Source organism: Squalius cephalus, assembly GCF_949319135.1.
Source record: "Squalius cephalus genome assembly, chromosome: 5".
In the NCBI taxonomy this organism is placed as follows: Eukaryota; Metazoa; Chordata; class Actinopteri; order Cypriniformes; family Leuciscidae; genus Squalius; species Squalius cephalus.
In genome coordinates, this window is record NC_137126.1 from 10,192,586 (window position 1) to 10,217,620 (window position 25,035).

A 25,035-nucleotide genomic window follows, 5' to 3' on the forward strand; every position below is an offset into this window, starting at 1 on the left:
ATAAAAATTTTCTCATCAATTCTCATTCAATACATTTGGCTATCTAAGCCATCTGAACAATTAATTAGATTAATATCAGTATTAGGCTATTACTTAGGCTAATAGTAGTACCATTTTATTATGGTACGATGATGGTAATAAACCATAAGTTATTCATTACTACTAATTACATTTTAAACAGTGTAATTAGATTACTAAATTATTTGTAAATTATTCGGTTACACTTTATTTTAAGGTGTCATTGTTACAGTGTAATTATATATTTAAGTGCTGAGTAAAATTAAGCAATGTACTTACTATAGGGTTAGGGTAGGATTAGGATTTGGTTGAGAGTTAGATGCATGTAATTATGCATAATTTACTGTTATTATTACTATGGTGAGTACATGTAACATATGTAACAAGGACTGTAAAATTGTTACCAATTATTCTTGAACTGACCAAAGTATCTAAAGGTGAAGGTTACATTAAAACATAGATGTTTTTTTATGTTAAATCCACTATTGCCTATTGCCTTATATAGAATTGTTTGATATAGTCTATACAGTATTTATCGCAATTACATCATAAGTAACTGTAATTATATCACAAAAAGTCAAAGTAATCCCTTACTTTACTCTTTCAAGGGAAAAGTAATTAAATTACAGTAATTAATTACATAGTAATGCATTACACCCAACACTGGTAATAACATGCTACTGAATGATTACGATATTCATACACCATGTTTCACTGTAAAAAGCCATAACCGGCAAATGTAACATTAAAAGCGTATTTACCCCATAAAAATTAGTTAGATTGGCTTAGTCATTTAAAACAATATTTTTACTTGAATAAAACCAGTTCATTTAGATCATTTTTTTCATTGTTTCATAATACCGTGTTAATGTTTGTTAGTGTGGCTTTGTATATTAGATATGCAATATCTATAAGTAAATGGCCCTAAATTTACATTTAAACAACTACATGTGGAATCATGACATTTCTTCATACATTTTATTATTAGATTTTTGCCAATAAACACTTTCCTGTTTTGTTTTAATTTGTTAGTGTAAAGATTTTACACTAATGAGCCCTCTGTATTTTCGAACAGGAGCATAGTCTCATGATAAATAGTTTGGTACTTGTGTCATGATATATGAAATAATAATTAAAAAACTGCTACACACTTAAATTTTTTTCAAAAAATTCTTCAATGATAGACCATATGATAGACCATTTAGAAATGTTTGCAACAAAATATTACTCTGGTGTGCGTTTATTTTTAGATATGTGCCATAATATAGGAGTCTAAGATTATACACATTTTTCAAACGGTATTTATATCATACATCAATATGGCTGGAATTCAGGCCAGTCTTTTCAGGTTCAGAAAAACATTTACCTCTTTTCGCTTAAGGAGCAGTTTTAAGCATCCCAACCAGTCCAACACTGTTTGACCAAGCGGGTTAGTTTGAGTAATCTGACAACAAGCCATTATTTTTGAGATCTTGTTTAGTTGACACTACTGCCAGAAGAATAGAAATGACACACTTATAAGCAACAATACAATTAAGTCACAAATGATCATAAACATAGACATTCCATAAATATCACAGTATCAAATGCAGCTGCAGATATATTGTAAACATACACGTGCCCTACAAAGAACCTAGAAAATATTTAAGAACATTTTTTAAAAATGCATCCGATTAAATGATTTGCAGTTGTGCATTAATAATTATGTCTCCAAGTTTCCTAATTAAACGAGATCCCTAAACAACATGCTAAAATAATTCATATTAAACAAGGAAAATTAACAGTACCACTGAAATTTGTAAACATTTCTTGGATATCAATATGAATAATGTAAAACTTTGATTTATTAGCATAAGAAATATTTAAACATGATAGGATTTCAAGCACAGCAACAAAAGAATCCCTTTAGCTCAAATAGTTTGATATGTCAGTTTTAAATAAATGGAAATAATACCCCATTTTAATTACAAAAAAATCAGTCAAAATAAAGACTCACTCTTCCCATCTACGAAGCTAAATTTTTTAAATCTTTAAAAATTAAAATCTGAGATTATACATCCATTTAAACCTCTTCACCTCAGCGTGACCTGCAGGCGCAGGGGTAACAGTCTCCGTAGCTGATTCTGTAGTCCCAAGACCTGGCTGTGTGAGAGGGCGCGATCTGACGACTGATACGTCAGCCTATAGCAGAGGCTAGCATGACCCATGTGTGGGTGTCTGAAGCGATCTACTAACGCCACGTTTTTAACAGAACCGCAAGAAGCCTCTCGCACGACTGCATGGAAGTCCAGTTCCTCGTAGATTTCTGGGTCCATCCAGAAACTGACATCATGCGAGTAGCTTGGTGGGTAAAGGGAGAAAGGACTGAAAGGTCCAAGTGGATTGGCCTCGAAATGCTTAAGAAAGCGAGGATCGGCACTCCAAAGCAAGCGCCAGTCAGAAATGCCGAAAATCACAGTGGCTAAATGATCCAAGTTTATTGAGACGCCAATTAACTGTAAACCGTCATCGAGGGCTGAAGACAAAGAGGGTAGTGATGCGATCCGCCCAAACTTGGGAAGCATCTTCGAATTCATCCACACTTGCTGCTCTAGGCCTATTTGCGCCTCTTCAAAGGAGACGCTGTAAGAAGTGAGAAGCGACTCCAAACAATCTTGGAAGCACTGGAGAGGATTGGATTCTGTAGGGAACATTCCCACCAATAGAAGCTGGTGGAATGCAGGAGAACGGCTCAGGGAGATGGGGACTCTCTGAAAGACCAGGCCACTGACCGCATGAAGCGTACCAGGGCTGAAGTCCTCGTTCTGGGTGATCTCTTGGACATGCAGCAACAGAGACGGTCGAAGTGCATAGCTGCCAGTAAAGCTTTGTTGGTCATCCATAGACTCACAGTCCTTTTGCTCATTTTCGCTTTGGTCAAATATATAGGTGTCAGTAGGTTTAATCCAGTAGACCTCTGACTGGGTCAGAGTGGAGTCACAAGCCTCAGATGTTTCTGGTAGGCAGCTTACCAGTTCTGGAAAGTCCTCATTTATACTGCAAACAGGCCAGACTGACTTTAGCTCTCGAAGCAACTGTTCCTGGACAGTTTTCACTGGATGATGGGATTGCTGACCAAGGAAATTCCTGACAGGAGACACAAGAATCAAGTAAATTAATGAAAACACTTAAATTCGTAAGGCATAAGCATACTGACAAAAATATTGCAATTATTGTTTTTCAAGTGAACAGCCCATCTTTTTTTGTATAGTGTAAGACTGATAACAGATTATAATTTGTGATCTTAGCTTGACAATGTCACCATTTACAGATGAGTTTGCATATAAATGATAAATGTCATGATCACGCCATCATCTCTAGTTTTTGAATGCTCATTACCCTCAAACCCTTTAACTGTCACCCCCCCTTTTTTCGCATAGACAAAAAAATCACTAAACAAACTTAAATGGTTGTAATTCAAGAATGCTTTGGAATATAGACATATGGTTGGTCTTGTTTTTAAGAAGACATTTGCCAGATTATTGTAGAAGTGAAATAAATTATGAAAGTGAAACAGAAAAAAAGTTATGTAAGTTTGAGTTTATGGAAATATAGAATATAAAAATATAATTATTTATATTTTATATAAAATATATATATTACAAAATATATTTTACTCTAAAACTGCTAGAAAATTAAAGCCAAAAATCTAAACAAGTTGTGTTCCAAATTTTAGGTTGATATCTCAAAAAATGAGCTTTCAGTGAGATTTTATTTGGGCGCAGTACCAAACTTTTTCACTAGATGGACAGCCAGCTTCCTTACTGACCATATAAGGGCGTCTCCATTTTCATATATGTTTTGAGTGATCTGAACCATGTATTTCCATAATTTCATACAATTTTTGAAGTATACATCCTATTCAGAAATAGTATGGGTGTTTTGGCAGTATTTGATTTGATTTCAACCTCTAATAAACATAAAAAGAGCACGTATGTGCGTTATAGCTCGCTGCCGTTACGTGCCGCATCACAAATCGAGAATCCATAATATTTTTCTTTATATTCTAAACATTTTCAGACCTTTTTTTCTCCTAAAATTTAATTGGTGTTATCTTTTGAACTCTTGGCATGAAAACAAACTGAGGTTTCTACCAATCTTTCATGATTTTTCATGTTTATTTCTATTTCAAAATAAAGGCCTAAACACACGTAATGAATATGAAATATTCTTGTTGCAAATTGATAAATAACTGCTCCTCTGGAATTTATTTTAAGAAACAGCCAGCAAATATTGAAAACTAGAGATTGTAAGCTTTCAAATGATATATAGTTTGTCAATATTACTTTAGGTTTTTACTAAGATATTATTGTTCTAAATATATATGGGCAAGCGTCCCACCTGTGGGACGGTGACAGTTAAGAGGAATAGTTCATGCAAAATAGGAAATTCTATCATTATTTACTCACACTCATGCTGTTCCAAACCTGTATGACTTCTGTAAAAAAGTATCCAGGCCACTTACATTTTCATGTTATTGATAACCATTAAATGGCAATTTTTATTTATTTTTTTTACAAATATTAATCCTATTTTGTCTACATAAAATAAATCCCTAAAATGTAAAAACAATTGTTTTAAAGATTAAAGTTGCCATGAAACGGGAGTTGCGATAGTCTATTCTTACCTATTATGATAAGAAAAAAATCTAAGCAAGGACTTGATTTTGCCCAATTGATTGGATTGTTGTCGTTTGCTATTGTTATTGAAATTTAACATTTTTGATTAAGATATAAAGATTACGAAGACACGAGATTAAAAAAAAAATGATGTGCACATATTAATAATAAATACTGAAATATTCCATAAAAAAAATTAAATTAGTACATTTAAGCATCACTACATTGTAATGTACGGTATGAAAAATGTTTTAATATTTGCTAAAGATTACATTTATAAATTCTAAGTTAAAATTGCATTAATGTATAGTGTACATTTGAAAGATCAACTATGACCTGTAACCTGCATTGTTGGGTAAGCTACTCTAAAAAGTAATTAATTACTAGCTACTAATCACATCTTCAACAGTGTAATTAGATTACTCTCTCTAAAAAGTATTACAATACTTATTGCTAATTACTTTCTAAATCCCATATCAACCTCGACCAGTTGAACAATGCAATGATAGACCTGACACTGCTCTTTTAATTCTTACAAATAAATAATATTCAGTTGCATAAATTCTTGAACTGAATAAAGTATTTAAAGGGAGAAGGTTACATTAAAAACATACATTTTAACATTAGATGTAAAATTTTTATGCTAATTCCACTATTGTTGTATATAGAATTGTTCCATAATCTATATAAAATTTAATGCAATTAAATCAGAGGTAACTAATTAAATTACAGAAAAATAAAAATGAATCCCTTACTTTACTTTTTCTAGGAAATTAATTAGCAATTACTATTCAGTAATTAATTACTTAGTAATAAGTTACACCCAACACTGCCTGTAAACGATGGGAAAGGCAATCAAAATATGATAAATGAACAAGCGTAATTAAATATTCTATATACACAAGACCGATAAATAAATAAAAAATCTCTAATATCAGACAACATGGTACAGCTATTTCATACATCCCTTGCATAAAGCAACATAAAAGTGGTTCATATGACTCTGCTATATTGCAAGTCATTATTCACTAATAATCTTCCCCTCTGCTGTAAATCTTATATGATGCTCTTGACATCTGGTAATGAGACTTGTGAGAACCAATGGTATGGTATTTCTGTAGTCAATGTAACAAAAATTTACTAATAAACCGCACATGTTTCTGTAATTATTCGCGGAAGTTCGCTGTAGTTATTAATTATTCTATAATTAATGTAAAAACAACATAAAGACAGTATATTTTAAATTTTGATCTAAAGGGTTGGAAATATAGAGAAATTGAGTAAAGTTATCAATCTTCACTGCATAACTTATAAATTAAACATAGATTAATCCTAATCCTAAAGCTACAAAATTTCAGTCAAGAGCAGTGAGTGATTTTCTCTTTTTCTTTTGTTCTTTGATTAGCATTAACGACAGACATCACAGCAGCAGGTTTATTAGGCTGCTGTCACTTTAAGATTTGCCCCACATGACGTGGATCTGACATACATCCAATGTCCTCAACTCTTTACGTACATTTAAGACTTCATTTAACTCATTTAAGACTGTGCTTACGAGAATATTTGACAAAGCAGACATTTTGGCATACTTTTATGTGTTTTTGTCCGTTCAAGGATGAAAGAGAACTCAAAGCGGCCATGCATATAGTCTGAAATACGGATTTCTGTGAGCATGAGTCCTCTTTGTCTGTCACACAAAGAGGAGATTCACAGATTGCGCGCCAGTACAGATTTAATTTCTTATTTTTGCATCTCATCGCGCTTGAATGGTTTAACAGCACTTGAATAAATGATACCATGGTCATACACTGTAGCGCAGCCAAAGGATGACAGAAAAAACAGATGATGTGTTAATTGCGTTAAATATTTTTAACGAGTCAAAAAAGTTGCCAGCCACCATCAGCATTTTTTTATTTTCACAAAGATTTCATGGCCGTCAGAATATTTTGTTGTATGAATATCTGAACGTAATATATCAGAAGAAAGAACAGACCATCGGCTTTTAAACAACAACAACTTAAAAAACATTTTATTCTAGCTTCATGCATTCCTTTTTTTATCAAAACTTGAATGTGGGTAAATTTCATTAAAAAAGTGGATCAAAAAAGTTACAAGAACGGGTATTGTTCAAAATCCATGTATAACTTTGAAGAAAGGTTTTGATCCACTTCAAATGTTGACTACTGTATAAAGTTCAATGTTTGATGATCACGTTATTTTACATAGGCATGTGCATAAGCAATGCTTCTATCGCTTGTTTCTGCTTCTTCGCCAGTGCTTTGATCCAGAGATTCTGTACTCTTTCAGAAGATGTGGAATAGCTCCCCCTACCATATAAGTGAAAACAAGGATTGCTGGAAAATTGTGGGAAAGCATTGCATAATAAATGATGGAAAATTTGCTTCAATAGTGGGTAATGAGTTAATGGTGAAGTATGTCTTATCTGTGACACTATTGCCACCTAGGCTAGAACTGATTTGTTTTTCATGCGCATTTGTGCCTGTTTGACGTTAATAACATTATATAAGTCACTTCTGAAAATAAGTAACTGAATGTTACAGATTATTAAAAAGAATGTGACTTCTCTGTAACTAAAAACGTTAAAAAATGTATGCGTTTTGGGCGTTAATTTATAGGACAATGGTGTTTTGGGGCCTGAAAATGCAAACTTTTGAAAACAGGTTTCAAACTGCAAGTTGTTGAATGCGATACCGTTATAGTCTCCGTGTTAACTACAAAAACGTGAATTTGTGAAAACGGTGACGTCAAGCACATGCATATTATTTGTTCAGTCTATAGGCGCGTAGTGTTTCTTTACAAAGTGACATCACCAACTACTGGCCTGGCATGCATAATACAGTGTTTTTAGTGCGGGATCGTTTTGACAACGTTATCGTCTGCACACGAAAAACGCAATGGAAAAATGTTCTGTTTAAACGTACCCTTAGTTTCGCTATTATTCAATAAGCAACAAGTTACCACTCACCTGTTCATATAATTACTCAACTCTGCCGGAAGCTCAAAACAAACAGTCTCCTTCCCAATGCGCTTCTCCATTTTCAGTTTCTCGGGCATGGTGTGCGGGAGACTCCGAGTGAAGATGTGGGTCAGACCTCCCTCTACATGAAAACCTTTGTCTTGACTCCTTAGCAAAATAATTTCATTTATTAAATTTAAAACTGAATGCCATTACATAATTGTAACAGGATCATTAAAAGTTATTTATTCTAGAACTGAACTGAACCAGACGATGACACAATTTTTTGCAGAACTGCTTTATATATGAAATGAACTAATTTAATAATTAATGATCTTTTCAACAGAACTGAATCCAACAACAGCCGAAATGCATAATTTTCCTGTTATCACTGTAAAACTGTGTAGAAATCATCAGTATTGTATAAAGCGCTATATAAATAGAGGTGACTTGACTACACCATGTCAAATCACATTTTAGTGGACTATGTCCACTTGTCCAAGTGCAAAGCTATTTACCTGTAACCAGTACATCTGTAACCTTGATACGTTTCACAGTCAAAGGGACGGATTTCACTGAGAATTAGCCCTGCTTCTGCTGCCATGGCAACCACCTGCCAACTATTGTGCCATTCTCTCATTGGACTGTCACACGGAGTGCCGCCTTGCCCATTGCACAAGGTGACGTGCACTTCCCCATTGTCCTTCAGGACTGCAACGGCACTAGAAAAAAAAACCACACAAAACATCCATCCATTATACATGAAATATGAAGACCTCGAAACTCTTGATCCCCTCAGTATTAACATTATATAACACTGGAAGTCAAGCTTACGTAACACCCTAATAAAGATCTTAGTTGTAGCCACAAGTGTGTCACACTTACCTTTGGAAAAATTTCACCAACAGGATGCGGTTCTTCTTTACGCCACTTTTACGCCCACAGTGAGGGAAATTGAAAATAACACAGTCAAAAAGATGATGCTGGATGGCTTCGTGCTCCTTTAGACATGTGCAGTCCACTTCAAACAGAACAACATTTCCTGCAATGGGAATTGTTGGAAAAGATTATACTGAATTATGTCCTCTGCAGAATTATCATACAGAATTCAAGGAGGCTTTTTAAACCCTCCTCGGTCGTTTCATAGCAACCGGCTGTATAAATTTATGGACTTGGCTGCAGGCATGCAAATTCAGGGCTAAGATACTTATGTGGGAAGAATAGGTATACTTGAATGTTTACATTAGCAGATTGTAAACTCTGGGTTTACTGAAATGTAACAAATATATTTCAGAAATCATGCAGACGGGACAACAAAGACGCAAGAAAGCACTGCAAGAGTATGTACACAAGACAATCTTGACAACATTATGAGGATGAAGAATCACATAACCGACCTCTCTCACGGAGTCGCTGTATGTTCAACACGGCTCCCTCATGTTTAAATGTTTGATCCTCGCTTTGAAAGCAAGTGGCGGTCACGCCGACCTCATCGCCTGCCTTCTCGCTCAAAGCTGCTGAGAAAGAGAAGTTGCCTTCCCCAACAAGTAGCACTTCGCGTGTCTTGGACATTTCCAGAAAATGCCAAGTAGACAATTCAGCAAGCTGTCACAGTCACATTAGTAGGAGAACCAAACTTTTCGATACATTTTGAGCAGGCGTCACTGCGTCCCGTTGACTGTCGAGCTTGAACTGAGCGTTGGGAGCCTGGCAGGACACAATGCGGCATTAACATTAGACTGCATGTCACCATGACGCTCTGGTATCTCTCGCGATACAGCTTGAAATCTAATTAAAATACCAAAGCTTTTAATGACGTTGTTTGGGAGCTAGCGCAACACCTGAAGACCAGAGGTGGTTTTAAGAACGTTTACGTAAGACAGTGTAATTGAGAAAGATAGAGGCGCAATGTCATAAGCTAGCGTGCAGCAGCAACAGCAGTGAAGTTTCGTTCCCCGTGGAATGTCGCATAGTGGAAAACAACCCGTGCTTCTGCCACCGTAAACAAGAACACCGGTTACTATGAGATACGCTGCGAGCTCGATGGCCACTTCGAATGTAGTAAAATAAATAACTATTTTATGTGTCCTGAGACTGAGAGAGTAACCGGTAAAAAAAAAAAAAAAAACACGAAAAAACAACAACAATGTAATAAAAAATATTATGACAGATGATTTCTACCGCCAGCCTTGAGTAGCCTACATTTCAAATTAATATTTTATAACCAAAATATTAATGCACCGTCCACGTTCCAGTTTCCCGTTACCATATTTTTTTTACAGTCTATGGTTACCATGTGTTGGCTGTGTTGCCAGATCTTACTAGAAAAATAACCGGCTGCCGCTGCCGTGCCAATGAGTATCGAAATTGAAATCGAATTGAAGGCGATTTCAACCATCGCAAATAAAATCTTATTTATTCGCCTCTTACCAAATACGTGGACACGATCAAAATATTGAGTTGAATTTAAATAATAGTATTATTTTGTAGAGGCCACGTCGTCGAAGAATTGAGGTTGACTTTTCCCCAGTCATCTCAATGGCAATGGTAAAAGTATCCCAATAAACCTGAATTCAACCCTATTTGTAATAATATAGTTTTCACATGTATATCCTACAAATATTAGTCATTTAAATCGTGAATACGTACTTCTTTTTTAAATTATAGTTAGAAGAGAGTTGGAAACGCAGAAACACGTGACGAAAGAAAAAAAAAACTATTGTGATTAATGACATTATGTAGAGTTGGTTCCACTAACTGCTATTATTGACCAACTTTGAGGGGAAAAAAAGTCGCTTATAATAAGCGGACACGGCAACATCGCTGGTCTCCACGTTTCTCCGTTTATGCGTAAGAGCGCTTCTGGTCAATGAAATACTTTTTATAAAAAGAAGGCGGGTCTACACTATTTGATTGACGTATCACATTAATTTAGCTTCAAAATTGTGAGCACTTTCATTTCAATTCACAAATGCATGAACCAAATTGTTTGACTTCCCCTGATGAGCAAGTGAAACACAATTTTAATCTTTAATTTTTTATTTTTTTTTAAGGGGATTTTTACTCCCCCTGTGCCCTAGCAAAACAGGAAGACGTGTTCAAGAAGAATTGAAAGTGAAAGCTTCCTGTCCTGAGTATAACCAAATAAGAAAGTTCAGACTCGGAGTTTCCTGTAATTTCTTGTTCACTTGCGCGAAGTATTTTAAGGTAGGTTTGTTTCCTTTTAGAATAATATAGGGCTATCTTGATCAATGAATATGTCGAGAAAATAAAATGTAATGTTTTACACGAACTATATGGCGGAACTGCTTACATATAGGCCTATTGTAAATGTTTACACATAATTAATTTTAAAAACTTTAAAGCTGACACTAAATTCGCCTAAAGAACTGACAGTAGGCTACAGCCTACATTAGGAGAGAAATATTTGGATTTGGACAAACTGAATTTATGCTTCATTTTGAATATGTCTGTGATGTTTGGCATTATTGCTAGAAATTCTAAATGTTTTTTTCTTATAAACGTACAATTCATTTCTTTACAAAAGTAAAATTCCATTTATTATATAAGCGAGGCACAAGGTGGTTACTTTGAAAAACTATAATATTGATTTATATTGAAACATTGATTTGTTTAACATTTCTAACTAACATACATTTCCTTACTTTTATTTGTTATTTTATAGTTTTGTTGACTTTACTAGTATTCTAAATTACAGAAAATAGTAATAAAGACTGAGCAGATGCGTCCAAACATTTTACTGGTAGTGTCAAACTGACAAGCAATTTATTATTATTATTATTATTATGATTATTATTATTCCATTTAATCCACAGGAGAAAATAAAAATGTCATCCATCCAATTCTTTGGCTGGGAGGCGTTCTATGATGAAGATCCTCATCTTCAGGCAAACCAGGAAGCCAAATCAGGCAGACACTATACTATGTATCACGGCACCTCTGTGCAACAAGCTCGTCAGATCATAAGAAGTGGGTTCAAGCAATCAGTAGATGGAATGCTAGGACCTGGAGTTTATGTGAGCCGTGACCAGAAGAAAGCAGAGCGCTATCCTCTGAAATCACATCCTACTGACAGAATAGTGCTTAAATTAAGCGTCGACTGTGGAAAAATCAAAAAAATTGATAAGGACAACCATCCCATGCAGAAGACCTGGAATAGTCATGGCTATGACACTGCCTGGGTACCTCCTAACTGTGGCATGAAAGCTGTGCCTAGCGGTCTAGAAGAGGACTGTGTCTTTGACCCAGCGCGTATCGAGGTCACAGATATTGCTCTTGCACCCAACATGACCATCTCAACTGAACTCAAACAGCTCATTGCTCAAAACCAAAAGGCTCCAATAAATTCAAACACCTCAGGTACTTGTACAGTGTGCAAGTTAAAAGTAGGTCCTGCTCATGCTGTACAGTTATGCTGGGGATGTGGAGAGACTATCTGCGCTCTCATGATCAAACACAAGTGTGATCGCTATTAATCAGAACTGGTTGTGAAGGATGCTTCATCCAGGCTTGTTTTAGGCTGGTTTGTTGGCATATGTCAAATAATGTTTACAGATGAACTCCACTTTATCTGTGTATATAAGATTTGACTTTCCTCATAGTTCTCAGGGACACGCAATGATCTTTGACATAAATCCTCTGACAATCACTTTTTTCTGCTGTTATGTGGCACCATATTTGATGTTATAAACAAAAATGAAAGTATATATACATATATTGACTGCCTATGACTAAATGAATTTTTTTTCCCTGTTAAACATGTATACAAAAAAATGCATCCATTTTGTGCAATCAGACTAGTATATTAAATGTTTGACAATAGATGATCAGAGCTATTCCTGTTCTTATTACACATGCACAAGTAATGAGGATTTCAATTGCAAAACCTGTAGGAATGTTTGTTATAGTCATATTTCATGGGCCTCAGTGGTGATATCTTTAGAATATCTGTTCTTTTATTTGATTTATTTGAGATTATAGAAATCATTAAATCTTGCTTTATTCACCATTACGCCCTGAAGGAACAGGGAACCTCCTGTCACTGTACCTTGTCATCTAAAAGACATGTCGGATTACTAAATTCCTAGTAACTTATAGGATGAACAGTAACCTACTACACAACTTATTTTTTTACATTTTTTTCTTATTTAGAAAGCTGGAAACGGAAAAACTTCCAGATGAGGAAGGGAATAATTTGGCATATTATGATTTTTTTTTTTTTTGTAAGCTATAAAACTTACATTAAAAGTTTAACATTTCAAATCCTATAGAGGTTTCCCCAAGACCACAATTTAAAATGGTCCCACGCATTTATTTACATACCAGGCTTTACTGATGAATACATACACATTCCATTGAACAGGCATTATAAACTTGAATGGTAAAAAAAAAAAAAAAACCAGATGTACAAATGTGAATGTGACATACACAGTTGCTATGAGGTTGCAAACAAAAAAATTTAACCACGGGGTGGTAGGTAGCCATGATTTTGAAAAAAAAAAATGAAAAAAAAACCTTGTTAAAAACTAATTTGTGTTTGCATCATTAAGACATGAAATGCAAGGGATGCTACCGCTACTTTCAACTGTTTTGCTGTTCTTTATGTTCAATTATGCCTTTTGCAATGAGGTCTGGAATCTCAACAGCAAGCCATGGTCCAAGCTTTGGAAAGAACAGAGATTAGTTATTAATATGAGACGCAATAACTTCAAAGCAACACATTAGTTTAGGAAATGAATGGCATAATACATATAATTTTAGACATGTAACCTTACTTACTCCCAAAGCCATTAGATGAGCCAGACCAAACTTTGGGACATTTCTTGCCCACAGTGGCTTGAAGTGGTCTGTTAGGCAGATTTTTCCACCTCTGTGACAAAAGATGGTTTTGAAAGATAAATAAAGGTACATTTTAACACAATATTACATAATTGTGATGAAATTGAAAAAATATAAACACATGAAGCGAACCTGTACATCTTCGCTGTCTTCCCATCTAACTCAGGAATGGCCACTTCAGGAGCTGTGGCAGGATATGTAACTGGAATCTGGAAATCGGGATGAAGTTAAATACGTTATCTTTCAGGAAATTAAGTTAAATGTACAGTAAGTGAGTTCAAAATGTCTTACATCAAACTCCATGTCAAATTCATATTTTAGAAGCTCGTGAATATACCAGCATTTTCCAAACCACCTACACAGAAAAGGTAGCAAGATGTTAATGAAAATATAATACCCCCTAAAAGGGAGATACTAGTTAAATGGTAATAAAACTGACCTTGTGCCCTCTTTGTTGGACTCTAAACGGAACCAATCATTATCAGCTGCTTTGTTATTTTCAACATACTGCAAGGCAACGCAATTATTATATGAAGCGCACATATTTTGTAACATTAAGTTTATAGATGGTTTGTACGCAAACTGTTAATAAGTCAATAAGACTGAACACTTTTAGCGTAATGACACGTATGGTTATTCGTTCACACAGCTAGTATCGTATATAGCTCCCTAATATGCTTTTGCTACAATACAATAACTCACCTTTATGAGAGCTAAATATTCTTCTCGAAGTCTCTGAACCCATAGTTCTTTGTCTCTTGGTCCTGAATTTGTTTTTAAAAGCGGTATATCAGAAACTGCCTTTCTAGTGGCTTCATCTGCCATGTTGACAGTTGCGATGTCCGATTCGTCAACGAATCGTTCTTTTGAGTCGGATCTTTTCGGTGTATCTCACTACACAAGTGCTACACTGCTTACAGATGGCTTTATTGGAACATGGCACGCAATGGACCACGTGATGAAGTTAAAGAACGACTGAATCTATTCATTGAAATGAACTGTTCAAAGGAACCGAGTCGCAGAAATGAGTCATACCACGCAGGAGAACCCAAAGTACGTGCCCCGTGACGTCAGAATCTGTTCTTTAAAGTGAAGTTTATTATTAAAAGAGCACACCTTGTATTTTATCACAACAATATAGTATGCTAGTAATACAGCGTTGCATTACGCTTCATTAATTCTTCAAATGTCTTGTTTTGAGCGGTGTGCAGAGTGAACAGCAGCATGTTTCTGCACGGAGGTGTTTCATAGCTGCTCCTCTTTAAATGACTGCACTGATCAGCTGGTTCCGCCGCTAGAGTCTGTAGTTGAGTTGTCTCTACATCCCTCAGCATCCTTTCACCTTACTCTCTTCCAGCGGTCACTGCATGTAAAAGCTATATTTCAGTATGATTTCAGGATATCATTTTTGCATACTGTAACGGCACAACCCACATTTATTCAGCGTAAGTAATGCCAGAAAATGCATGATTATTGACGAGCTCAAATGTGCAGGTCATTCGTTATTATCATGTTGATTCGAGTACTTGCAGAGTTGAAAATGATTTACTCCCCCCATTATCTTTTCTTATATCGTTTTTGTGAAATGTGACCGATAGTGTAATTTCTTAGTAAATGAAGAATGCATGATCCAATGTTTTGTATTATTAAATATTTATTATTATAATATTATAATTTTGTCTCTCACAGTTCAGAAGATCAGGTTGAAAGTGTGTGGTCCTCTCATTTGGCTCTGGGTTCCCATGGGCAGTGTGCTGGCCTTGTCAAACCGGCCAGGGCGCCAAAACTTCCCATTTTCACAAGACAGACCCTTGTCACGGTGGGATAGGAGAGATGGACGGCTGCCTAACCCGGGAAGCTTTGATGGTCTGCACCGCAACTGTAAAGGTCTGATACTCTTTTCTATCTCTGTTGATTGTTTTTTTATGCATTTTTAATAAATTAAATTAAAATACATACATTTTAAGTAAAACTTGGTCTATTAGAAGTCATTTTAATTGCTTGTGCTTCTAGATGTATTTCCACAGCAGATTGAAGGTGTAAAACTGGTGATAAATAAGACCCTAAGCAGTTTTTTCAAGGTTTGTTCATACATGTGGTTCAACTATGACACTATTCAGGACAGTTTCACTCATTTTAATGAACATTTTCAGCACAATTTAGCACTAAATATTTGTGTTTCTTCTCTCCTCAGGTCAGTCACACGTTTCACCTCAGTGCTGTTGCTCCGTCCAGTTATCGCTTTCACGCCGAGCACCTACAGTCAGACACTGACAGCAAAGAAACGGTAAGATCTGGATCATGTTCATTTCTTTTTTCTTGCATCTGTTCCTGTTCAAGTGGTTTTCTGTAGCATTACAGCTGAGGTTAGGGGATTTGACAACATCCTTATCAAAAATCCTTGGCAAGAGGCACAGTATGTTTGGACAGGGGTGTCGATATTTGTTGTATTATTATTATTCTGCATGACAATTTGATTGGGTTATCCTGCAAATGACATTACAAGGTTGTGTATATTAGTTAAGCAACTAAGCTGTCACATATTAAACACTGAGAAATTCAGCACTTTTCAGCAGGAAAATTGGACTTGTGATTTTTATTGAATTAGGAGGATAGTAATAAAGACACTTCATTTTTATATAGCGCTTCTAAAGGTGCTTACACTCACACACAAACAAGAATATACATTATATACCATTCAAAATTTTGGGGGCGGTAAGTTTCTTATGCTCATTATTTAATGGCCCTTCACACAGAATGCATTTTTGCAGTTAAAAACAAGAGACGCATACCTTTTAAAAGTATGTCAATATTCTGCCAAAGATTACTTGATAGGAATGTTTTGTTCTGGGAACATTCTCTACTTCATAATGACATGAATATGGACTGATGCTGACTTTTGACATTGTTGGATAACTTGAATGCCTTTTCTTACCAAATTGTAGAGTAGGCTTTGATTTAGGTAACTTATTTAACATTAAAAGTTAGTTATTTTTAGCTTATGACTCATACTGTATATTATGCAATGATTGAATAAATAAAAAACCTGCAGTACAAGTTACTAGGTTTGTTTGAACACATTTCAAAAGCAGTGCATCTTAATGGTCAGTAATGGACAGGTTTAAATAATAATGGACCAATTGCCTGAAGTGTGTTGGGTATATATGCATTAGATAAGTTATGATGAATTTACAATCCAACGATCTTCTGTGTATAAAGGACTCACCTATTCTTATTGGGGAAATGGACTCCTCTGGCAGCTTAAATGCACACTCTTTGTTTCATCTGAGTGAGAAAATAAGAGCTAAAGCAGTATTTCAGGTTAGTAGCAGTATGCAATATTGCTCTAGTTTAATTAAACACTTTTTAACAACGTGGTGTGGACTGACTTCATATTCTTTTATATAGACTCAACAGGCACAGTTTGTCACATGGCAGTTTGAGACGGAGTATAGAGGCAGTGACTTCACAGCAGCGATTACTTTGGCCAACCCTGACATTCTCAGGGAATCAGGTATGATCGCGTGTGTTCCTCAGTACAACAGATGACAGACTGATTTATATACGTCACAGGAATGTGCTTTGGTTAGAACAACACAATGCAGAACTTGCAGAACAGGTTTTTCTGCAGTTGCCCTTGTATGTCATTTCGCTGAATTGTTTGAAAGAAAATATTTCTTATTTTCAAAGATTTTTGAGCAGCACTGCATTCATTTTAAACTCCATAAGAGTCACCCTGCTTCTGTAAAAAAAAAAAAAAAAAAAAAAAAAAAATTCCTTCAGTTGTTTCTTGTCATTAGTGGGTCTGTCTTTAATAGTATGTGGTTTGTGAGTTGATGAAAAACAAATAATTAATCAAAATGAAAAAATCATTAAAATAAAAGATTATAATGAATAAATAATTTTAATAATAGAACCTGCTGAAATAATAACACTTACTAAAAGTGATTATTTTGTTTGTTTACCTGCATGCCAACTGACCATTAACCGACATAAAAGAACTGTGAACATACGAATGTGTTAAAATATTGCAATATTACCTTAAACATTTAGGGTGTACTTCAAGTGAATATTTTAGGTCAAACTTGTTCGGCAATGCATAAAGATGTGCTTGATGTGAGATGTATTCACAGTGAAGTTATTTTTCGTTCTTCGCTTAAGAGTAAATCAAAGTTTGAAATACATGAGCAGCGATATGCTGTTAGCGAACATCCGACACCGCCCACACTACTAAAAGAGCAGCTTTTAGTTGAATATGTAAATATATGCTGCAAGAAGGCAGACAGCTACCTATTACATAATTGCAACAGACCAGTGGTAGTACGAAGTTGTTTACCAGCCATAGCAAACTTTTCCATAGAGTTTGCTTTGAAATGCTGTTTCGAACTCCCAAAGGAACTCCAAATAGACTTTGATTTGGCCTGATTTTGTTCGAAATGTCACATCAGTTCGTTCTTCGATTTCGCTTGAAGTATATCAGGGCCTTAACACCACACTCTTTAGATCTTTGTGTGCTCACACAATTCAATTCCAATCTGGATTCAATCCTCGTGTCTTCGTGTGTTCATACGATTTAATTCCAATCTCGATTCAATCTTCGGGTCTTTGTATGTTCACATAGCCTGGCAAGCCAGACCTACATCAAGATGTTAGGTCTGGCAACTCTCCATAGACACGGCTCAATCAGAGGGGCGGGATAAACGGCTGTCTTTCAAATTCCCTCTGCACGCAATAGGACAGCGCTTCAACCAACCACAGCGTTTTCCCAACAGCGGAGCTAACGTTAGTTGATAGATTCAACTTTTGAATCTGGCCGGCAAAACTACGAACACATCTTCCTTTTTTAAGAATGACTTAAGTGCCGTTCTTTGCTCTTTTCTCAAAGAAAAACTTAACTCCAAGTCCTCCAGAGTCGCGGCCAAAGCTGATTTGAAAGACTGTTCGCCAGAAGCAGCAACTCTTCTTTGTTTTCAAGCAGGGAACCGTCGCAACTCTGTCGTTATTATGTTAAGCCCGCCCCACCTACTCTATACGCGATGTGATTGGCCTGACCCAATTTAGGTTTTTACAGCTCCGAAAGTCAACGGAGAGTTGCTAGACTACCCTGGCTGCAAAATACATTTTGCTGCCACTAGGGTGCGTCTAGATTTCTAGGCTAATGTTCACACAATTCGATTACAATCTTGATTCAATCTTCGTCTCTTCGTATATTTACACGATTCGATTTCAATCTTGATTCAATCTTCAGGTCTTGGTGAGTTCACACGATTTGATTCCAATCTTGATTCAATCTTCAGGGCTTCGGGTGTTCACACGATTCGATTTCAATCTGGATTCAATCTTCAGGTCTTCGTGTGCTCACACAATTCAATTCCAATCTGGATTCAATCTTCGTGTGTTCACATGATTTAATTCCAATCTCGATTCAATCTTTGGGTCTTCATAAGTTCACATGACTCGATTACAATCTCAATTAAATTTTCGAGTGTCCATTTATCTTTATTTCGTGCTATAACTAGTTGTAAAAAGGTAGAGATGATCGGTTTACATGCTGCTTAAACTGAGGCCACCACAGCGATCTGTCACACCCAGGCCCATACCCTCCATTGAGGCCCCCGAGGCCCAGACCTCAGTATATTTCCGAGGTGTATATAATTAAAGTTGTGAAATAATTGCCTAATATTAATTCTACTTTGGTGCTGCAAGGATATTGCAAAATGCCAAGATAGCCGACCTTCTGCATAACAACAATTGCATTAGTCTCACGCTAAATGCTTGTGAGTTGGCAGCTCTGCTCACATTTAAAAAAAATTAAAACTCTAGTTAATGCTGTTATCTGTTTGTGCCTTTTTTGTGCCAGTTATCATGGTTGCACACTTTCTTCAAAGCGTATCCCCGCAGCTGGTACTGGGGGGAGAACTGGTGTACCATCGAGGTCGAGCAGAAGAAGGGGGCATACTTACCCTGGCAGGCCAGTACTCAGGTTAGATTGGTCTTCTGCTTTAGTTCAATGGTCATCCATTTGTTATACACCAGTGTAAGTAGTCTTAAGCAGTTACTTCTTGAGTGAAACTCATCCTATTTGTATGTACAATGTTCTGTTTCTCAAAGGTACTTAAAGCTCAAATGTCATATCATGTTGTGCCTTAGGGCCAAATTGGGTTGCAACTCTGAATGCTGGTAAAGGAGGTGCACATGCTAGCTACTACCACAGGGCCAACAAACAGGTATGGTGGTGTTGATGGATATGTTATTGTTTCAGTGACAAGACACATCAACAGTTTCGTAAAGCTGCAGACTGTTAATTCATCTCTGCAGATTCAGGTGGGAGTGGAGTTTGAGGCAAGTACTAGGACCCAGGAGACAACCTTCTCTTTTGGTTATCAAATGGAACTTCCTGAAGCTAAAATGGTCTTCAGAGGTAAGAATGGCAGATATATTGACTGTACAATATATAAATATCAAAGCGTGGGGTAACTGGCTTTAAAAAAGAAAAAAAACAATTGTCACTCTGTTTTATTAAATCTTAGCATAGTTGAGCCAAGCTATATGAAATTGGGTCTTAAAAGACCCAATTTCGGTCCAGTCTGAATTCTGACAAAATGTGAACCCTTTCTCTTTTTAAACCTGTTTTAAACATTGACTCTTATTCAAATTTGTGTTTTGCTTTTCATACTCCTCATTCTAGATGGCAACCGTAGGGTTCAGGAAGTAAAAATCCTATTCAAAATCTACAGACACAAAATACTTGCTTTCAGTTGGAAACCCTGTCATCTCCCATCCTTTAAGTCCAGAGAATTACACAAAAAGTTCACACTGCAGAAAAATACAGTAAAGACAGTAAAACTGAGAGACATTTGTGCAATTTAAAATAACTGTTTCTATTTGAATATATTTGAAAATGTAATTTATTCCTGTGATGAAAAAGCTGATTTTTTAGCATCATTATTCCAGTATCAGTGTCACATGATCCTTCAGAAATCATTCTAATATGCTGATTTGGTGCTCAAGATTTGCTGCTTAATATTTTTGTGAAACCATAATACATTTATTTTCTATTCTTTGAATAGCATTTATTTGAAGCATTTATTTGAAATTAAAATCAATCATTAAAAAAGTATTAATTTCTTTAGAAAAATAATTTGAATGGTAGTCTATGTATATATTGCAGAATATAACACTTGCAGCCATTGTTGAGTCAGTAGTATTTTAAATGCAAAATGATTAAACTTATGATTAACATGTAACTCATAATTTTGTCAATCATTTTGATGTTTTTTTTAGGAATGTTGGACAGCCGCTGTATCATTGGTGGGGTTCTGGAAAAGCGGCTCTACCCTCTGCCTGCCACCTTGATCATGGGTGCCTTTGTCAACCACAGAGCGGACAAGTTGCAGGTCGGTCTTGGGGTCAATGTTGGTTAGATACGAATCCTAACACAATATAGGCACCGCTTAAGACTTTGGGGACCCCAGAAAACCACCTTCACGTCTGCCCAAAGACACTGGTCCACCACAGACTACGGACAGAACAGGAAATCCAACCAAAGCCCTGTTTGCCATACTGGACAATCATGCCGTTCATGGCCAGCAGGAATGAGGGCTAAAAAAGACCAGGAACACAAATCCCTCTATGTTTGTTCCATCCTGTTTCAAAGGTTTAGCTGTTTTGGTCTTATGTATGCCCCTAAGTAACCTGAGGTGAATAACTGAGGTATGTTCACAGATTTTCTTTATTTAAGAACAAGGTGGCAGCCTCAGCATCTGTTGGCAAATACCATGCAAATGCAGTGACGTAAATGAGTGTCGCAAAATTTCCTGTGACATCTCTATTAAAGATCTATTTTTTGTAGCAAACTCCAGTTACAGTTTAGACTCTAATATCAATGTGTCAAGCCAAACATACTGAAGATTAGCAAAGAGGTCCAAAATGTTTTCATGTTATCCCCTCAATTGACTTCCATTCAAATAAAACACCATTTGCTCTCCTTTTTAAACTAACTTTTACGTCTCTTCTTAGGGGACGGACTCTGGTATAAAGGCTAGTATGACAATGGAAGGAAACAAAGTGACAATGTGAACTGTACAAGGATGAGATGAGATATTACAGGATTTTATTTCTGATTTGACTAAAATCAGACTAGAGTCAGAGCTGTGAAGTGGTAGTGTGAAGCATAAGAGCCATCGGCTCACAGGAATGCAGGTGTGAATCTGGCCACATGTAAATTGGCCACAGAGTGTCAACCACATGTAAATGCGGGAGTATATCCCTTAAATTAACAGAACGTAAGGCCCGGTCACATGGAGGACGATAACTGTGACTATAAAGTTTTAATATTTCTTATAATTCTTTGAGAATAGTGATATTCCACACCACTGCTATAACAAAAATGACAAAGAGGAGCGATATCATTGGAATCACTTTCAGAATGATTTTTCCAGCTGATCAACTATAAAAAACATTTGAGAATCATGTTAAAAAAAAATTGCTTAACTTTAAAGAGCTTGAGCATTTAAAACGACAGATGACAACTGCAGCTTGTGCTTATAATAAACAGAACATTATTGTCTGTGAGTGTATACACTTATTTAGCTATCATTAGTTATCATAACTGGTGTGAAAAGGCATTTACTTCCAAAATTGCGATGATTGACAGTGTTAAAGGTGCAGTAAGCGATTTCTGAGAAACGCTATTGAAAGTGGATAGGACCGAGCTCCAAAACACTCTTGTAACCAATCAGTGTACACTCATTAGGGGGGAGGTGCCTGTGTTGCATAGCGTGTTTGTGAATTTGGGGATGAAGCTATCAAGATACGGGTGTGATCCTTTTTAGGTAGGGGTGTGTTTGTTCTGTTCTTGATCAACAGTGTTTCTCAAAATTTTCTCAGCGCTCAGATTTTCTCAGCGCTTACTGCACCTTTAACAATAGCAACGTTTTTGCATCTTGCAGCCGTTTGGTATTCGCTTTTTTAAAGGTGCAATATGTAATATTGACAGCTAGTGGTTGAAATGGGTACTGCAGTCCAAATTCAAAATTATTGGAGAGAGTTGTTTGCCCCGCAGAGATCTGCGATCTCTGACCCAGTTCGTTTGCTGGCTTCAATGGCTGCAATAAGTTGTGTTTTTTGCCAACTGGCAACCCGTGGAGTCAAATTACTATTTGGTAAATTGGTAGTGGGTGTAATCACACAGACCAAAACAAAAGCAGACACTGGCTGTAGCATTCAGAGTTGTTTTTCAGAGAAACGAGTATGTGAACTTAGCATGTTTCCTAAATATCTGCAAACATATTATGGTATTGTAATGCTTTAGTACAGTCAAAAAATTACATACAGCACCTTTAATCATAGTAATATTAGATACCAAAGGCTTGTTATGGTGCATGCAAGTCCTCCTTGGAAGTTCGTATTTACGAGTTGAGAAGTCGGGTTTACGATGTCAGGTGAGTTTAAGATGGCGGTTCTCTTAATTAACTACACAAGGTTTTGAAACACTACTTCTAGAAACTGGAGAACAAAAATTGTGCAAACAGGTGTATTTCGCTTTTTAATGTTTTTTTTTTTAATTAATTTATGAAGGCACTGTAAACTTTATCATTACACATTATATTGTCATATTACAATGCTATCATATTTTGTGCATTAGCTTATTTTGTTGTAAGTACAAAAGCTTGACAATGTCACTGCTAAATACCTCTTAATATCGTTGTATTACGCCACGTTTCTCACTGACACGCCCCCAACTTGTAAAGAGCGGGGTTTAAAGAAAATCCCAAGCTTCCCAGTATTTATAACTTGCGTTCATGATGGTGTTCTTCTGCGTTCAATTCGTGAATACCACAATCTTTCCGACACGACTTGAATGCACCATAATGTCTGGCAATTTGAACTAAACCCCCGTAAACAAAATGGCGCTGTTTTGTTTATGCTCAGAAGGCTGCTTTGCTGTGTGCTCTCTTGCAGTCTTGTCATCTCGACTTCTAAGCGTCTTTGGGCTTGTTGTTTGGGCTTGCCTCATAAAATGAGACACTTTATGGCGTTAATAATGTAAACGGAGTTAATAAAGGCAGTTGTCGGATGCGATACTTTGGTTTTATTTTCAAAATACAGCATTTGGACTTAATTTATTATGTGATCATTTGCTTTTTTTTTCATAGAAATTTCTGGCAACACAATCTCTTAGACCCTCGACGCAAGGCTGGTGTGGAAAGGCTCTTGCCTCTTTCCAGTGCACACAGAGAAGATAGACACATCTCTGATATACATGTTTATATACAGTACATCATAAAGAAATAGTTATTCAGTTTGGTTCTGTGCACATACTGCATTAAAATTTGTAAATGCAGCTGTTACTACTTGAATTTTCGGGAGTTCATTCGGTTGTAGAATGCGTTTGTCGTCACTCCCATAAATAACTGTGTGTGTGTGTACAGAACAGGATTAAGCACTAAAAGGTGAAGTGACAACAAAATTTAGCTGCAATATGATCAATGTAAACTGTTTGGGGTGCTTTGTCTACTTCTGGTAGGGGTTGATTTTTATTAAAACTAAGAGATTTCAACTTTTTAATTTTTGATATATGAAGGACACATTCAAACGATCTTGGAGACTTTTACCATGGCCTCATCATTTATTTTTGCTAAAATAAATGTCACTTCTGTAGCCTATTGTCAGAAGTATTGTAGACACCTTGGCTTCAGATGTCAAATCTCAATATCATAGAAAAAACTGCTGGAAATAAAGATCTGAGAGAATGTATTCTGTCAGTATTAATTATTTTTGTGAGGAATTCTGTAAACTGAGTGGTCACGAGAAAGTCTGTCAAACCACAGGTCAGTTCCATGAGTCACAGATACAGGACCATTTTAATGAAAGAAGTGTTTTACATTGCATTCACAAAATGTGAAAAAACTGTGAAGAGACATGACAAAAAATAAAGGTGCAAGATCATTGCAAGTTAACTGCACGATCTAAGGGTACATTTACAGAACGATATACTAAAAATGGAAAAATAATTCCAGACGACAATGTTGTCAAAATGATCCCCGTTCACACAGATCCGCGAAAACGTCTAAAAAAACACTGTGTTATGCTGCCAGGCCAGTAGTTGGCGTTGTCACTGTGTAAAAAACATGACGCGCCTATAGACTGAACACGTAATACGCATGCGCACGACTTCATAGTTTTCACAAATTTGCATTTATGTCGTTTACATGGGGAAGAGAACGGTATCGTATTCAAAAACTTGCACTTTAAAAAACATTTTTAAAAGCTTGTGTTTTCAGGCCCCCAAAACTTTATTGTCATGTAAATGAACCCCCAAAATGCATAAAACAGTGTCATGTAAACAGCCCCTAAAACAGTGTCTTCAACCCTACTGCTGAGGGCTCACTGTCCTGCAAAGTTTATTTCCAACCTGCTTCAGCACACTTGCCTGTGCGTTGACAAGTGACCCTGAAGAGCTTGAATAGCTGCTTCAGGTTTTGTTAGATTGAGGTTGGAACTAAACTCTGCCGGACTGTG

The 25,035-nt window shown here is 36.2% G+C and overlaps 4 protein-coding genes across 5 annotated transcripts; 2 read left to right on the top strand and 2 right to left on the bottom strand.

Moving 5' to 3' along the window:
• Positions 1 to 1,213: 1,213 nt before the first annotated feature.
• On the bottom strand, positions 1,214 to 9,960 carry fdxacb1 (ferredoxin-fold anticodon binding domain containing 1). Its single transcript, XM_079872328.1, has 5 exons — positions 9,051 to 9,960; positions 8,539 to 8,695; positions 8,172 to 8,375; positions 7,663 to 7,821; positions 1,214 to 3,144 (listed from the first exon to the last, which is right to left on the bottom strand). The coding sequence occupies exons 1-5, from the start codon at positions 9,223 to 9,225 to the stop codon at positions 2,091 to 2,093; spliced, it is 1,749 nt and encodes a 582-aa protein (XP_079728454.1). The 5' UTR covers positions 9,226 to 9,960; the 3' UTR covers positions 1,214 to 2,090.
• Positions 9,961 to 10,727: 767 nt separating this feature from the next.
• gig2p (grass carp reovirus (GCRV)-induced gene 2p) lies at positions 10,728 to 12,506 on the top strand. Of its 2 annotated transcripts, none has more exons than XM_079871082.1 (2): positions 10,728 to 10,860; positions 11,490 to 12,506. In XM_079871082.1, exon 2 carries the CDS (start codon positions 11,502 to 11,504, stop codon positions 12,147 to 12,149), a length of 648 nt encoding a protein of 215 aa, XP_079727208.1. In that variant the 5' UTR covers positions 10,728 to 10,860; positions 11,490 to 11,501; the 3' UTR covers positions 12,150 to 12,506. The 2 variants fall into 2 exon arrangements, with proteins under 2 accessions (XP_079727208.1, XP_079727207.1); XM_079871081.1 differs by having other exon boundaries at positions 10,851 to 10,868.
• Positions 12,507 to 13,151: 645 nt separating this feature from the next.
• ufc1 (ubiquitin-fold modifier conjugating enzyme 1) lies at positions 13,152 to 14,404 on the bottom strand. The gene is made up of 6 exons (XM_079871084.1): positions 14,215 to 14,404; positions 13,952 to 14,019; positions 13,804 to 13,867; positions 13,645 to 13,721; positions 13,453 to 13,543; positions 13,152 to 13,335 (listed from the first exon to the last, which is right to left on the bottom strand). The coding sequence occupies exons 1-6, from the start codon at positions 14,335 to 14,337 to the stop codon at positions 13,255 to 13,257; spliced, it is 504 nt and encodes a 167-aa protein (XP_079727210.1). The 5' UTR covers positions 14,338 to 14,404; the 3' UTR covers positions 13,152 to 13,254.
• A 339-nt stretch (positions 14,405 to 14,743) lies between these two features.
• LOC307158488 (mitochondrial import receptor subunit TOM40B) lies at positions 14,744 to 24,264 on the top strand. Its single transcript, XM_079871083.1, has 10 exons — positions 14,744 to 14,957; positions 15,202 to 15,399; positions 15,526 to 15,593; positions 15,707 to 15,799; positions 16,732 to 16,833; positions 16,921 to 17,026; positions 19,373 to 19,495; positions 19,663 to 19,739; positions 19,831 to 19,933; positions 20,797 to 24,264. The coding sequence occupies exons 2-10, from the start codon at positions 15,255 to 15,257 to the stop codon at positions 20,934 to 20,936; spliced, it is 957 nt and encodes a 318-aa protein (XP_079727209.1). The 5' UTR covers positions 14,744 to 14,957; positions 15,202 to 15,254; the 3' UTR covers positions 20,937 to 24,264.
• Positions 24,265 to 25,035: the final 771 nt, after the last annotated feature.